The 18,124-nt window shown below is 39.1% G+C and overlaps 1 protein-coding gene across 3 annotated transcripts in view; it reads right to left on the reverse strand.

Annotated features, from left to right (window-relative positions):
• The window catches only part of dcc (DCC netrin 1 receptor), a 174,292-nt gene that overhangs the window by 45,816 nt on the left and 110,352 nt on the right, over positions 1-18,124 (reverse strand). For 2 of the 3 annotated variants that reach the window (XM_039661562.2, XM_039661561.2), the window contains exons 8-12: positions 10,959-11,115; positions 9,987-10,141; positions 7,199-7,347; positions 4,779-4,917; positions 1,263-1,312 (exon numbers count right to left, since the gene is read on the reverse strand). In XM_039661562.2, coding sequence (XP_039517496.2) covers positions 1,263-1,312; positions 4,779-4,917; positions 7,199-7,347; positions 9,987-10,141; positions 10,959-11,115 — 650 coding nt within the window. Of the gene's footprint in view, positions 1-1,262; positions 1,313-4,778; positions 4,918-7,198; positions 7,348-9,986; positions 10,142-10,958; positions 11,206-18,124 lie in introns of all 3 variants that reach the window. The other variant, XM_039661560.2, reaches the window with a different exon arrangement.

Consider the following 18,124-nt stretch of genomic DNA (forward strand, 5'->3'; position numbering starts at 1 on the left):
ACAGCACACACACTGACTGAAACTTCAGCTCAAGTTCAAATGAAAACTGAGCATGAAAATATAAATATCAATTCAAAATGTGGATAAATATGTAAATAATACTGAAATAACTATTCTAATGCAGCACATGACAGACAAATCCTCAGAAAACAACAAAATAATAAGGTGAGTATAATTAATATCATGTAATATAATGTCACACACACACACACACACACACTCTCACTCACTCACTCACACACTCACTCACTCACTCACATACACACTCACTCACTCTCACTCACTCACTCACTCACTCACTCTCTCACTCACTCACTCACACACTCACTCACTCACTCACATACACACTCACTCACTCTCACTCACTCACTCACTCACTCACTCTCTCACTCACTCACTCACTCACTCACTCACATACACACACACACACTCACTCACTCACTCACTCACTCTCACTCACTCACTCACTCACTCACTCACTCTCTCACTCACTCACTCACACACTCACATACACACTCACTCACTCTCACTCACTCACTCACTCACTCACTCACTCACTCACTCTCTCACTCACTCACTCACTCACTCACTCACTCACTCACTCTCTCACTCACTCACTCACTCACATACACACACACTCACTCACTCACTCACTCTCTCTCTCACTCTCACTCACTCACTCACTCACTCACTCTCTCACTCACTCACTCACTCACTCACTCTCTCACTCACTCACTCACTCACTCTCTCACTCACTCACATACACACTCACTCACTCATTTTCTCTCTCTCTCTCTCACTCACTCACTCTCACTCACTCACTCACTCACTCACTCACACACTCACTCACTCACTCACATACACACTCACTCACTCTCACTCACTCACTCACTCACTCACTCACTCTCTCACTCACTCACTCACTCACTCTCTCACTCACTCACATACACACACACTCACTCACTCACTCACTCACTCTCTCTCTCACTCACTCACTCACTCACTCACTCACTCACTCACTCACTCACTCTCTCACTCACTCACTCACTCACTCACTCACTCTCTCACTCACTCACATACACACTCACTCACTCATTTTCTCTCTCTCTCTCTCTCACTCACTCACTCACTCACTCACTCTCTCTCTCTCACTCATGAATAATGAATGAACTGCTGAACATTCTTCATAACTCATGTGTGTTAGACTCAACTATGTGAAGCTGTCATGAGTGTTTAGCAGTATAACTGTCACACACACTCACCCGTGAGTAGACGACCTCCAGCGAGATGTTCTGCGGCGGAGCGCTGGGCACTGCGGACACACACACACACACACACACACACACACACACACACACACACACACACACACACACACACACACACACACACACACACACACACAGGAATCATCATGAGACAGAGATATTTAACTTCTTCAGTGCAGATCTGAGTCTGGATGATCTGGAACACAATCGATCAGAGAAACACACTCGTATCTCAGGCTCTGGAAGGTCAAGGGGTCAAGGGGTCAAGAGGTCAGATAAAGTTAGTTTTGATTGATTCACTTCCGTTGTAAAGATCGTTAGTTATTAGCTTAGCGGCCGCTAACACGACACTGCCCTACTGAACACCGTTCACTCACACACACACACACACACACACACACACACTGGTGCAAGCGCTGAAACATTTAGAAAAGCCTTTTCATCTCCGCTAATTATTTTGACAGTGTTTATCTGTACAGAAGCAAAGAGAAGGATAGCATATACTTTTGAGTTAATATTTTTAATTAGATTTAAAAAGACTATATATTTAAAATTTTGTTAAAGTTTTTGTTTTGTTGCATGTTTTTTGTCATTTTTATTATTTTTGTCTTTTAATATGTATGTCTGTCTGTCTCTCTCTCTGTGTGTGTGTGTGTGTGATAATGTGTGATGGTATGTAATGGTAAATGTAATGGTATGTGTGTGAGAGTGAGTGAGTGTGTGTGTGCATGTGTGTGTGTGTGAGTGTGTGTGTGTGTCCCACAATTTGATTAGTGTGCCACAAGGGCTCTTAATTAAGCAGGAATAGTGAAGCGACTCGTTTGAAGATTCTCTAATGGAAACTGACACACAATAAACCTGAAGCCTCTCAGAGTCGAGCTGAAGTAATGCAAAGAGACACACACACACACACACACACACACACACACACACACACACACACACACACACGGGTTAAACTGAGGACTGATTACTGAGACTTCTGGAGAAAATCACCCGAATGTGAGACCAGATTCAGAGACAGAGAATCAGGAGAGCAGTGCATGATGGGAATGGATGGTGAGAGTGGGAGGTCTGAGCTGAATGTTAAGAAGATCTCTCTCTCGTCTCTCTTAAAGGGCCAGCGTCGCGTTTATAACACTGCAAACCAGCACTGATGGGCTTCTTAACGACTCATGCTGATTTCAGCACTTCTGTGGGAATATACAGTAAAGTGTAATTTATTCCTGAATTGATCATCATTACTCCAGTCTTCAGTGTCACATGACCCTTCAGAAATCACTCTAATATGAGGATCTGATGATCAACACACAGTTATGATTATTAGCAGTGTTGAAAACGGTACATATGTTTGTGGAAATCATCATATATTTATAGAAAGTGCAAAAGAACAGCATTTATTTGAGATATAATCTTTTGTAATATTATAAATGTTTTTACTGTCACTTTTGATCAATTTAATATAATTATAATTAGCATTAATCCTGTACCAGAAATCCTTTCAATAAATTAATAAATAGTGCTGGTCAACGATTAATCACATCTACAATAAAGTTTGAGTTTACATAATATATGTGTTTGTGTGTGTGTGTGTGTAGTGTGTATAATTATTTTGTATATACAAATACACACATACATGTGAAAATGTAAGAAATTAAGTAATATATAAAATATTTATATTTATACATAATATAAATTATGTATAATTATATATTCAGTATATACATGCAAATATTTCTTAAATACATACATGCATATTTGTGTGTATTAATGTATACAATAATTATACACACACACACATATATTATGTAAACACAAAATTTTATTTTAGACGCGATTAATCATTGCCCAGCATTAAAATAAACATAACTCTAACTAACGTCAAAATTATGAACATTATTGTATTGTAATATACAGTAATATGATATAATATACTGTAATATAATGTAATAAAATATACTGTAACATACTGTAATATAATTTAATATATTGTAATATAATGTAATGTAATTACACTGTAATATAATGTAATAGAATATACTGTAATATAATGTAAGGTAATGTAATATAATGTAATATTATACTGTAATATATTGTAATTTACTGTAATATACTGTAATATATTGTAATTTACTGTAATATACTGTAATGTAATATACTGTAATATATTGTAATATACTGTAATATACTGTAATATACTGTAATATATTGTAATTTACTGTAATATAATGTACTGTAATATACTGTAATATATTGTAATATACTGTAATGTAATAATGTAATGTAATATACTGTAATATGATGTAATGTAATATCACATCTGAGTCTACAGATCAGGTCCAGCTGGGAGAAGATGATAAGATTGAATCTTTAAGAATTTCTGCAAACATAATCCTGAGGTTATCTCATAAATCAATAGTCTGATGTTAGACGGCTAACGAGGACGACAACTGGGAAATATAGCGCGCTTTAGCATTCAAAGCACTGAGCGGCCGTGTGTGTGTGTGTGTGTGTGTGTGCCCTCGGGCTGGAGAGAGAACAGAGGACGAGTGACACACACCCTCACCGCTTCACGACAAACACACAGATTGTGGAAGAAGAATAATGACAAACATTTCTGAAGCAAAAAAGCTTGTTGAATTACACGACTCGGATAAAATATGCTTTGCATTTTAATACATCGTATTTTTAGATTCAAAACCCTTCACAAATCAATAATAAATATTCACCGGCCGCTCAGATTCGGGAATGTTGATTCTGCAGCAGATGGAGATGATGAGATGATGGATCTGTGATCGGCTGATATTCCTGACGTCAAATGTTGAATTTAAACCACTGAATTTCTGCATGCGAAATAAAATCGCCTGTCGAATATGATCGGTTGTACTTTATAAGCAGAATTAACATTTTGGAAGTGAAATCTGAAAGTGGATTATTTAATTTTTTATTTATAAAATATGTCTTGAAATATTCACAGAGTAAATATACGACCATGTTGAATTTCAGCCCTAAAAAAGCGATGCATATTTTATCCAAGTAGTGCAATTCAACAAGCTTTTTTGTTTCCAAAATATTGGCGTTATAATACTTCCATAAAATCTTCAATAACAGGAAGACGTGTGTGTGTGTGTGTGTGTGTGTGTGTGTGTGTGTTTGGTTGAAGTTCAAGGAAGTGTGTGTGACGCGGGCGCTCAGACGGCTCGGGTGAGTGACGCGGCGTGAAACGGATTGACGGCCTTCAGCTAACGCCAATCAGAGCTAGCATTAGTGTGTGATTAGCCGGAGTGCTTATGGAAATATCTCCTGAACAGCGTGACGGACACACAGTCCTGCGCACACTTCATTAAATATGCAGATAACTGGATTAACGTGTTTTGGGTGCAGTCAGGGGGGTGAACACTTATGCAGTCAGCTATCGCAACTCTTTATTCGTGTTTTATCTGAAATGGGTCACTTTGGTTTGACTTGATTATATTCGTATACCCCATCGCTGGTTTGGATCTGTCGTACCGTCGGAGAGAGTGGTGACGTGCGTGTCCTGGTCGGAGATGCCGGGCCCGTGTCGGTTCACCGCCAGCACTCGTAGAGAATACTCCGTGAACTTCTTCAGTCCCTCCATTCTGTATCTCTGACCGACAACCTCCACGTTCTGCCGAGAAAAACACAAACTCACGTCGGACACAACCAATGTAGATATTCAATGATTTACAGGTGCACATCATTATTGTGTGAATCGGTTCCTCCTCCAGCATCTCGCCTCTCCTCGGATGAGGTGGGTGGGGCTATAACCTGTCACTCACAATCAAGCCCCGCCCATGGGTGTTCTTCTTCCTGAAGCGATTCACTTGATATACGACACAATAGAGGAGAGATGACCAGCGTCTCTTAGTGGTGGGAGGGGTTTATGCTAATGAGGCCTCGCTAAGCTCCGCCTTAGAAAAATTACTAAGTCATAGCTCACTGTAAAATTTTTACAATTTAGTACATTTTACAAGAAAATACTATTTCAGTTTCTCTAATTCAGTGCCGTTTGGCTCTCTTCTAATGCGAGAATAAAACAGGTCAGATTTATGAAATAATACTTTTACAATAAAAATGCAACAACCAGGTTTATCAATCAAACTTGTCTCAATCATCTTCTTTTTGCACAGTTAGCCATATAAACCATACGCATACTTTTTAAACTGAATACAGCTAATCAATTTGAATAAATGCATTTTGAAAGTATGATTATTGAAATAAAATTAAAAAGAGCACATAGTCAATAAAGCATGTAAGTAAATGAAGTAAAGTAAGTAAAGAGTGTGATTTTTGAGTGTGATTCTGACTGGTTTCATTTATGCATGACAGACAAATATGCATCACACTATGTAAATTACAAGTTTATTAGTTTAATAATAGTCGGTGTAATGTTTATTAGTTTAATAATAGTTAGTGTAATTCAAACAGATGGACATTTTTTATGCCAAAAATACATAAATCTTAAAATTAGACTTAATTATTTCTTTGAGTGTGTGGAAGATCTGTGTGTTTGAGAGCCATCGCTGTAAAAGTAAGCTTTTAAACACATGAGCGCAGGATTTGGCAGTTTCTTTAGAGAAAAACAACAGATGTTAGATGTGCCGTAATGTCGCTTTATTCCAGCCGTGTAAAAAACAATATCTGATTAATCTGCAGCACTTTATCAGCTCAGTTCTGAAAACCAATCCATTCCTATAGATGGTTCAGTGAAGTCTGTCGATTTGGCGGATGTTAAAACGCTCACAGAGAACAAGCTGTTATCGTAGTATTGGCTGGTAAGTGCATGTTTGTCCAGAACGTTTGACCACACTGAGAGGGCATCAGTCATGTCTTTAAAACACTGTAATGATGACAGACTCCAGCAGAGATGATTGAGAACATCACAGTCAAGCGCTGTAGAGATCAGACATTATCAGAACGGAAATATTTGACCTGCAAAAATTAAATCAACTGCATTTTCTGAAGCAAACGTGAGTGGAGTTTCAAAAAATGGCCTTCGTGATGCTGAGCTGCTGTGGGTGGTTGCTAGGATGTTGCTAAGCAGTTGCCAAGGTGTTGCTAGGGAGTGGTTTTTCATTGTCTCTAGTGAAGTCTAGGGCTGCGCGATATATATATCAAAGTAAAATTTAAATCTACTTTTTATTGTCAAAAGGTAATATATATATATATATATATATATATTGTATTTTAAGTACAATCAAATTATTATTACAATATACTTCTGATTTTGTTTAATATTTTTAAACATTTTATTATTATTTTTTTTTTTAGTCTGTCTTTTGTACCCTGTGTATTTATTGTGTAACTTATTGTTGTCTTGCACTTTTTCACCTTATCTTGGCCAGGTCGCCGTTGTAAATGAGAATTTATTCTCAATCGGCCTACCTGGTAAAATAAAGGTTAAATAAAAAAATAAAAAATTAAAATTAAATAAAAATCATATAAATAAATACATATGCACCCACTGGTTTTCAGACAGCATGCATGTAAATGAACAAACTGTGTGTTTCCATTCTGAAACCGGCAGCGGATATATTTTTATTTGCCCACAACCTGACAAATTAAAAGCTCTCTGGATTACCATTTGAAAATGAAGAAATTAAGATGTAAATATTAGTATTGTAATTTTACAGTAAAATAAAATATTATTATCATTTTTTTACACTACAATAGTATTATAACAATAAACGTCTTATTTTTATTTAATAATAATCACAATAAAATCCGTATTATTGTTATTTTGTTTTTTATGAGATTTGAGATTTTTCTCTGTTCACTTTATGGTTACTGAAAATTTGAGCTGGAAAAAAATAAACGGACCCAAGTATGAACATTCAAACCTTTCAGGTTTTTCCCAAATCGTTCAAAAAACGTTGACGTGCCGGTGCGGATCTCGGGTGGAGTCTCACCTGCTCTTTGCCGGTGGAGGTCTCGATCCAGAGCAGTCGGTAGCTCTGTATGGGCCCGTTGGCGTGAGCGGGAGGATCCCAGGACGCCTCGATGGACGTCGGAGACCCGGATTCTGCCTGAAGATTCTCCACTGGACCAGGAACCAGAACTGCACAAACACACACACAATGTTAAATGTACATTCTGATTATTTCACATTTAACAGAAGAATAAACATGTTAAAGGTCATTGAAAACTTTTATATTGCAGTTTTTTTCACACCGCTCTAAACTCAAACCGCTCTAAACAGACTTTTGGTTTGTATTAATCACTTCTGCAAAGGTTAAAATGACATACAACCACAGCAAATTAACAATTCTTCTGACTCTCAAAACCTTCTCCTCTCTTCTTAACCCTCCTCCTCCTTCACCAACCGTAACCGCTGATGACACATTCTTCAGAAATAAAACCACCACCATCAGTAGACAATTTTCTACTCAACAAACTGACAAACACATCTTATGTACAAACACACACACACACACACACACACACACACACACACACACACACACACACACACACACACACACACACACACACACACACACACACACACACACACACACACACACACACACACAGTGTCCCTTCCTTCTCTCCGCTCTAAGAGGCAGAAGTCTTCAAACTCATCCGTTCCAATCACCTACAACCTGTCCGCTTGATCTGATCCCTTCTCGTCTTCTTCAGTTGTACCTGCACTTTCTCACTCATATCAACACTTCTCTTCACACTGGCATCTTTCCCACAGCATTTAAGCAGACTCTGATTAAGAAACCCACTATAAATACAGCACTTTTGGGAAACTACAGATCGGTATCCCTTCTTCCATTCACTGCCAAAACACTTAAGTGAGTCATCTTCAACCAAATCTCTGCCTTTCTTACACAGAACAACCTCTTAAAAAACAACCAGTCTGGTTTTAGAAGCGTCACGCAACTGAGACGGTCCTGCTCTCCGTTACTGAAGCTCTGAGACTCAAGAGCAGCGTCCAAATCTTCATATGTTCTGTTAGGGGTCCATGCAGGAGAAGGAAGAGAACCACTGCACTGGAGTGCCTCAGGGCTCAGTGCTGGGACCGCTTCTCTTCTCCATCTACATGTCATCACTAGTGTCTGTCATTCAGAAACATGGTTTATCCATCACTGTTATCATCTAGCTACTGGAGTGCCTCAGGGCTCAGTGCTGGGACCGCTTCTCTTCTCCATCTACATGTCATCACTAGTGTCTGTCATTCAGAAACATGGTTTATCCATCACTGTTATCATCTAGCTACTGGAGTGCCTCAGGGCTCAGTGCTGGGACCGCTTCTCTTCTCCATCTACATGTCTTCACTAGCATCTGTCATTCAGAAACATGGTTTATCCATCACTGTTATCATCTAGATACTGGAGTGCCTCAGGGCTCAGTGCTGGGACCGCTTCTCTTCTCCATCTACATGACATCACTAGTGTCTGTCATTCAGAAACATGGTTTATCCATCACTGTTATCATCTAGCTACTGGAGTGCCTCAGGGCTCAGTGCTGGGACCGCTTCTCTTCCGGCCAACTTAACACTTCATCACAACTTCTCCATTAAGCTAAGTTCGTCATCCATAACTCCATCCAGGACAGCCAGTAACCTTAGAGTTGTGATTGATGATTAGTTAAAGTTTATCACATAACATGGACCTGACTTTCACAGAGTGTGACAGACGAGTCACTGAGCTTGTTGAATACCACCCTGCTAGAACTGCAGATTTGCTTTATTCAACATTATGAGGATCAGGTCCTTCCTATAGGAGCTACACAACTCATGACACAAACTCTTGTTCTCTTCAGACTGAACTTTTGTAATGTTCTTTCCTAAACCTCTGCAACTGATCCAGATGCTGCAGAAAGAAGTGTTTATCAAGCCGAAGAGACACTCGTGATTCCTCTCCTCATAAACCGCCACTGGCTACTAATTGCCGCATAACCATCTGAAACACGTGTGACAGGAGCGAGTGCGTACACAGAGCAGTTCCACATTTAGAATACTATTTATAATTCAGCAACAGAGGAAAGAGTTGGAAGTGTGTTAGTCTTTCAGGCTGTTTGTGAGCTGGAATCTGGATGGAAAGGTCAGACGGCTCAATCTCGCCACTCATTCTCCATTAGAAAGGTTAAGAGCTGGAGTGTGTGTGTGTGTGTGTGTGTGTGTGTGTCTCAGCACCTCTTATAATATTACAACATCTCTTATAATGCTCTTCTATGGCCTCATTCACACAGCAGCAGAATACGGTTTTAATTTCTGTAATTGAGTCACAATACAACTATGTTTGAGAGATATGAGCTGTGGGCCGTCTGATGGTTTTAGATACAGTCACTGTTCTCCTCCCCTCGTCGGTTTTGTGTTCTACACGCAACTCAAATGTTCTGCTCTCCACACAGATATGAAACGCTGCTGTCAGTTAATGAACTTTGATGGCTCAATTGGACACTTGTCGAATCATAATTGATAAGACCTTTGAGTTTTATTAATGTTGCCAACTTGGTTACTGTTGCTTTGGTTTGATGGTAAGAGAATATAGGCTTTGCTCTCGTTGCACATTCAAGACGCTAGTGTAAGTTGAATTTTTGTACAGTTCGAGACCTGTAAGTAGTAAATATGGTAGCCGATCTCAAATACTGACCGTGTGAACGTAGCCTGTGTGACGTCAGGATGAAACTAAATGAGGACATTTCAAACATTGAGTGATCAGCTGTAAACACAGCTCTGGGACTCACGCTCAGGCTGGGTGGACAGTCGGATGGCCCCTGAACTCTCTCCGGGCCCCTGCTCGTTGAATGCGACGACTCTGAAGGAGTACGTGGCCTCCGGTCTGAGATTGCTGACCGTCAGCTGCAGACTCTCGGGCTCCGTCACGTTAATGGATCGCTCCCTGCGGCACACATGCAAACACGCTCAGAGAAACAATAACACTGTTCAAACAGGTTTCATATATTACAAATGAGCAATATTCACGTCACACCCCAAGGAATTACCCCAATATACACCCTAATATACCAAGGAACAATATTCCATAACACTTTGTTCACATCATTGGTTGAATCTTTGTTTCTCTGTGGAGACATTTACACAGATGTCTAAATCACAACATCTGGAGTGCCTCAGGGCTCAGTGCTGGGACCGCTTCTCTTCTCCATCTACATGTCATCACTAGTGTCTGTCATTCAGAAACATGGTTTATCCATCACTGTTATCATCTAGATACTGGAGTGCCTCAGGGCTCAGTGCTGGGACCGCTTCTCTTCTCCATCTACATGTCATCACTAGTGTCTGTCATTCAGAAACATGGTTTATCCATCACTGTTATCATCTAGATACTGGAGTGCCTCAGGGCTCAGTGCTGGGACCGCTTCTCTTCTCCATCTACATGTCTTCACTAGCGTCTGTCATTCAGAAACATGGTTTATCCATCACTGTTATCATCTAGATACTGGAGTGCCTCAGGGCTCAGTGCTGGGACCGCTTCTCTTCTCCATCTACATGTCATCACTAGCGTCTGTCATTCAGAAACATGGTTTATCCATCACTGTTATCATCTAGATACTGGAGTGCCTCAGGGCTCAGTGCTGGGACCGCTTCTCTTCTCCATCTACATGTCATCACTAGTGTCTGTCATTCAGAAACATGGTTTATCCATCACTGTTATCATCTAGCTACTGGAGTGCCTCAGGGCTCAGAACAACACGTACCTGTTGATTCCCTCCTCAGAGAAGAAGACTCCGTATGTCAGGATGGTCCCGCGCGTTTCCTCCGGGGGGCGCCACCCGAGGCGCACGAATCGACTGGACACGAGGACGGGGGCCACGTCACGGGGAGCAGAAGGGAGGACGCCTGAGCTCGGGGTAACTGGGGGGGGAGGAGAGGAGTAAGTCAAAGAGGAAGTGCGGGGCAACAGGGGCTGAGAAGGCTGAGGGGGCGGGACAGGGGGCGTGGCCTCTGTGGCCGGGGCAGAACAGAGGGGGAGGGGCATGAGGGGAGGGGGGGCGTGGGAGGGGAGGGGCAGAACATAACAGAACGAGAGGAGTGTGACCGATGGAATGAGTAGATAAGGAAAGAAAACACAAACAAACAGAAGACATCAGGAAGAAAAGAAAAGAGAGCGATAAGGAAGATCACAGCATCATAGATCAGGTAAATAACAGACAATCAACACACACACACACACACACACGCCAGAGTCAGAATGAGATGAAAGTGAGCGTTCTACGCGATTAGAGAGAGAATGCAAGCTAAATTGAAGAACGGCGTGATGCATTTCAAACAAAATAGCTGTGTTCTGTAAACACCTTCGAACTGCCATTGGTTCATACGGTGATTACCTAATAGGTGTGGCTCGGAGGCTCCGCCTTCTTTGAGATAAATGACTTCTATTCAGTCCATTAATGTCAGACGCGAGTAAAAACTCAAACAGAGCAGCTTTATAGTAGAAACTGAAGCTGTAATTCTACACAAAAACCTGTTTAATACTGTGAAGCTGCTGCTTTAAAGCAATCTATCGTATAAAGTGCTTTATAAATAAACGTGACTGAATCACAGAGCTGCTGCAAACATACTCGCGTCTCCATGATCAGATGCCGTTTTCATATTTTATAGTGTTTATTTTGTTATCGAGAGGAAAGAGCGCAGCACATATTTGCATATTAATCTAAATGTGGGCGGAGTCAGGATGATTCAACGGTGCAACAGTGTTTCAAACTCATTTTACACAAGAACTTGAAGTATATCAGGGCCCCAAAACACACATTTGATGAACAGAAAAGCATCTTTCCTGATGTTAAGGGCCGTGAATCTGTTTTCTGACTGAAGAGAGAATCATGTGGGTGAGAACAAGAGTGACATCCATCTGAGTGTGTGTGTGTGTGTGTGTGTGTGTGTGTGTGTGTGATTTCACAGTTCTGATGAGGTTCTCTCAATGTCATACAGCACATTCACACTCACTATCACCAGGGAATTACTGTTACACACACACACACTTACTTGGCTATCTAAATGGGGACATTCCATAGACATAATGGTTTTTATACTGTACAAAATCAATCCTGAAGCTACTCATCACACACAACTTACTGCATTTAAAAACCTTTAATTACTTTATTTTTATACCAGATATACAAACGAGAACATCCCTAAATGGAGTTTTTTGGAGATTTCGGTCACTTCACACAAGCACACACTGGATTTTCATGTTTTATGGTGGCTTTAGATGGCTGATATTGCCTCATTAAGCCCAGGATGGTTCTGAGATCATCTGAGCCGCTGGAGCTTCTCGGCACACAAAAGACACGCGGATCACGTGCGTCATCACCGGAGCCAGCGCATCAGTCTCTGCGCCTCGGTGGTTTCCTACAGCTAAACAGACAATGGCCCCTGAAGACGAGTCGTCTGAGCTGAATGAGAACATCAGGCCTTTCAGAGAGGATTGTTATCGCAACGAGGACTGAAGTACGAGAGCAAACGGGACTCGGGTCAGCCGGTGCGGACCTCACGAGAGCTGGCTCACGGTTTACTACAGTACAGCTGCACGTTACCTTCACATCACCTGTGTATTAGGCCTGGGTATTGAGACAAATTTCACAATTCGATTCGATTTTGATTACGATTCGATTCAATATCGATTATTTTGGATATCAGCTACAATAAATGGCAAATTTTCTCAAGGAAATCAAATCTCTGAACTAACGCTGTAAACTACGGGAGTCTAGTTGGGCTTCATTAGCCTAATATGAAGGTAATAATGAACTGTTTTGTGGCTATACAAACACTTAAATTACACTTTTATTTATTTTTATAATAAGAAGATTATATGAAATATAAACATTTAAATGGTGGCTGTCATAAAAACTTGCCAGATTTATTCAAATGTGCATTAAATATTGAAGAACATTAAGATTTTAATGCATATGTAATATGGTGTATATATTTAGCAAAATGCTCAATATATCAATATAATATATCTCAATAATCAGTTGAAACGCTGATTGAGCGAATCAATGTGACATGATCCGGATTTGGATAAGTTGTCCTCTATCTTTAACACACTTTCAGATGCTCATTCATGTTTATTTGGCGCTGTGACTGGTATTATTAAGCCGGAAGAGAGATCAGCGCTGCTGCTTCTCCAGAGCGATCTCACGCCACAGCGACAAAACACTATTTATGTTTTTGAATTTCGAAAGAAAATGGACGTAATTTGACAATTGAGACTTTGTTTCATATCAATAGTAACAAAGGACAAAGATTAATGCGATTTTTTTAGATGCGCGCAGCCGCGATACAATGATCCATTCATTCAAATGAAACAGGATGACTAATCGATTCTTGAGATTTAAGAATCCATATCGGTTCGTAAAAATGAGAATCGATTAATACCAAGAAATCAATATTTATTACCCAGCCCTACTGTGTATAGAGTTCAGATCACCTGCGTATAGACTTCACCTGCATTTGAAGGTTCTTATTTCCCTTTATTTATTTTAAAGATCTGAGGTGAATTATCCACGGTCGCGGCTACAATAAATGATATTCTAACAGAAACCCTTCCTAAAACAGAATCGCCTTGTTGATCTCCATTGGACAAAAACGGATTAGCATGGAAACCGCGGCTGGATCCATCATACTGCGATTTCTTCTTTTAGAATGTTTTATTGTAAAGGAATAAAACATTTATAGTGGCGAGACACTGCTCTCTGAATCTGAAGGTGGCGCTCTTGATGTTGATCGATCATCTGAACAGTGTCTGAAACACAGTCTATTCTCTTTCCCATTATGTGCGCCGACATTAGTCTTCCTTTTGAAACACCGGCTGCGTTTCTGAAGCGTTTCCACAGATATGAAGCGTCCCTGATGGATACTGGGACGATACTCTGCTCCCCAAACACAGGCCCGCGGGTTTATAAAGGTGATGCTTTACAACAGCAGACGGTCATTCGAGAGAGAGAGAGAGAGAGAGATCCATCCTGAGGACATGATCTAATGCTCCTCCGTCTCAGAGCGCACTGAAGACTACAGCTCCAGACAACAGGAGACCAGTAACACACACTCGCCAGTGCAGTCGCTCACACCAGTCATGTCTGATGTTTAATATCTCTGATGGCTTGATTGTGACTCGTCAGATTCATACGGTCCAGAAAATGAAGGAAGAACAAAAGACGTTTGCTACATGCTACATCAACAACATTAACAAAATGTCTAAAACGTGCTAGCAACATGCTAATTTATGCTAGCGACGTGTTAATTTATGCTAGCAACATGCTAATTCATGCTAGCAAATTGCTAATTCATTTTAACAAAATGCTAATTCATGCTAACAAAATGCTAATACATGCTTGCAACATGTTAAAATGTTAGCAACATGCCAATTCATGCTAGCAACATGCTTTTTCATGCTAGCATAATGCTAATTCATACTAACAAAAAGCTAATACATGCTTGCAATGTGTTAAAACATGTTAGCAACATGCCAATTCATGCTAGCAACATTCTTTTTTATTCTAAAAAAAAAAAAACATTCTTTTTTATTCTAGCATAATGTTAATTCATGCTAAATACATGTTTGCAATGTGTTAAATCATAATAATAATAATAATAATAATATTAATAATAATGCATTTTATTTATAACTTGCTTTCCTTAAACTCAAGGCGTTACAAAAGAGAGCAAGCAACATGCTAATTCATGCTAGCAACATGTTAATTTATGCTAGAAACATGCTAATTCATGCTAGCAAATTGCTAATTCATTTTAACAAAATGCTAATTCATGCTAACAAAATGCTAATACATGCTTGCAACATGTTAAAATGTTAGCAACATGCCAATTCATGCTAGCAACATGCTTTTTCATGCTATAGCATAATGCTAATTCATACTAACAAAAAGCTAACCCAGATAGCAAACTGACATTGAATCAACGTGGAAATATGACATAGAAACAACGTTGATCTGACATAGTTTTGCTCATCGAATTAACGTTGAACCAACGTCAGACGCGTCATTCTTTCAAAACTAACGGAAAATCAACTTGAAATCAACGCGTTGTTTCAACGTTATGAAAGCAAACCAATTTTCGATTTTCATTTAGCTTTGAAGAATGCCGCGTCTGACGTTGGTTCAACGTTAATTCGATGAGCAAAATCAGCGTTGTTTCAATGTCATGAGAGACGTCGTTTCCACGTTGATTCAATGTCAGTTTGCTGTCTGGGAATACATGCTTACAATGTGTTAAAACATGTTAGCAACATGCCAATTCATGCTAGCAAGATTCTTTTTTATGCTAGCATAATGTTAATTCATGCTAAATACATGTTTGCAATGTGTTAAATCATAATAATAGTTATAATAATAATATTAATAATAATGCATTTTATTTAGAACTTGCCTTTCTTAAACTCAAGGCGCTATACAAAAGAGAGCAAGCAACATGCTAATTCATGCTAGCAACGTGTTAATTTATGCTAGCAACATGCTAATTCATGCTAGCAAAATGCTAATTCATGTTAACAAAATGTGAATACATGCTTGCAACATGTTAAAATGTTAGCAACATGCCAATTCATGCTAGCAACATGCTTTTTCATGCTAGCATAATGCTAATTCATACTAACAAAAAGCTAATACATGCTTGCAACGTGTTAAAACATGTTCGCAACATGCTAGCAAGATTCTTTTTTATGCTAGCATAATGTTAATTAATGCTAAATACATGTTTGCAATGTGTTAAATTATAATAATAATAATATTAATAATAATGCATTTTATTTATAACCTGCCTTTCTTAAACACAAGGCGCTACAAAAGAGAGATAACAACAACGAGATACAATAAAAACAGACACATTCATTTACAACAAGCAGCTTTAAAAAGGTGTGTCTTTAAAGAATTCTTAAAATCGTCCAATGTTGGTGAGTCTCTAATTCCCGAAGGTAGAGCATTCCATAAATGCGGTGCTGCGACCGAAAATGCTCGACCGCCCATTGATCTTAATTTATATGGAGGCCGGTGAAGGATGCATGACCTAGAAGAGCGCAGAGAGCGAGCTGCAGTGGGAGAGCTAACTAAACTGTAGAGATAGGCAGGGGCTATCATGCTAGCAACATGCTAATTCATGCTAGCAACATACTAGCAACAGGTTAAATCATGCTAGCAACATGGTAATTCAGACTAAAATCTTCTATGTAAATGCTAAAACAAGCTAACAACATGATAAAACATGTTAGGACAATGTTCACATTTTCACACAAGGGTTTGTCAAGCCAACATAAAAGTTTGTGGCAAAAAACGTTAATTTGTAGTTGTCTAGAAGCAGGTGAGTGCAGCCCAGTCAGTACATCTATTCCTCGTCATCTGCGCACTCTTTCATCAGTCTTATGAGCCGATTCCATTTCACGTCAGTCAGAGAGATCGACAGACAGAGAGAAAGAAAGACGCCCGTCTCTAATTTACACAATAATAATAATTTGCCAGCTCAAGCATGCAGATAATCGGATGAGCGTGTGATTGAAAGCTTTAGCGAGGCGTGAACACATCTATGACTGATGTCTCATGACAAACTCACTCACACAAAGCCTTATTTCCATCTGGCTGACACCAAGACCTGTGCTGATAAACGCCGCATTGTTCCCGCAGCTCAAACACAGGTTCACTTATGAAAAGATGAAATATAAGAGACATAAACCGTGTGACCTCCTGCGTTCGTTAATACGCTGATTATAAAACACTCATTATGTCCTTCAATAGCAGCGACAAAAAAATGGACGGAAACAAGGTTTCATTTCACACAAAACATGATATACAGTATATAAATAAGATTACGTTTCTGACTCAACTGGCAGATATTCATTCTTCTTTAAACCATAAATTCACTTAATACTAGGGATGCACGATATATCGGCCAGCATATCGGAATCGGCCGATATATGTTCATTTTTAACGTTATCGTTATCGGCCTGGTAAGAAAATTTGGCCGATATATTAAGCCGATAAATAATGTATTATTCCCTTCAGCTGAGACACTTGTTGAGAACTGTTTATGTTTTTAAATTTCTTGAAATATGATTGAAATCTCTTCAAAAAATGAAAATCTGGTTTGGGACAACATGTGCAACGCAAATCTGTCATATCGGCTATACAACACTATAATGAGAACATCATTATAATCGTGCGCTTGGGACGTGGATTTAATTGTGAGACTTTTGTTTTTGTAATCAGACTCTCAAAATTAGATAAAAATTATTTGGATTTAAGTTTATCGGCCGATATATCGGTTATCGGCTTTCAAATATAAAGAATTATCGGTTATCGGTATCGGCCAAAAGTTTCATATCGGTGCATCCCTACTTAATACATTTGTATATTTACTAGATTTTTAATTCTGATTTAACCCTCTCTCTTCATTTTGCATGTGAATGTACAATATTTTAGTTAGATAATGTATTTTATTTAATATTTAGTGTTTTTAGGCGATTTTATGGTCCTAAATTATATTTACACTGAAACAAAATAGAATCATACAATCATATGTTTGTATTGATCTCAAAATTGCATTATTAGATTCATTTCAGACTCAGTTTAAATAAATCACACTGCAAAACATCATATTTCTGTCTCGTTCTCCAGCGCTTATATCTACACACTCTTAACCCTGTCGAGCTCGTCGCGTGTCGGTAGTTTAATAATGTTTTTTGATTTAATATTTAGTATTTTTAGGGGATTTTATGGTGCTAAATTATATTTACACTGAATTTATAATCCATTTCTTCTGTTTTTGAGCGTAGAGCTGATAATTTAACGTCCAGCTTAAACTGTGGAGAATCTGGAACGCTTTAGAGCGACAGACTGAAGTTTGATCTCTTCTCAAA

Source organism: Pimephales promelas, chromosome 4 (assembly GCF_988280905.1).
Source record: "Pimephales promelas chromosome 4, fPimPro1.hap1.1, whole genome shotgun sequence".
Classification (NCBI taxonomy): domain Eukaryota; kingdom Metazoa; phylum Chordata; class Actinopteri; order Cypriniformes; family Leuciscidae; genus Pimephales; species Pimephales promelas.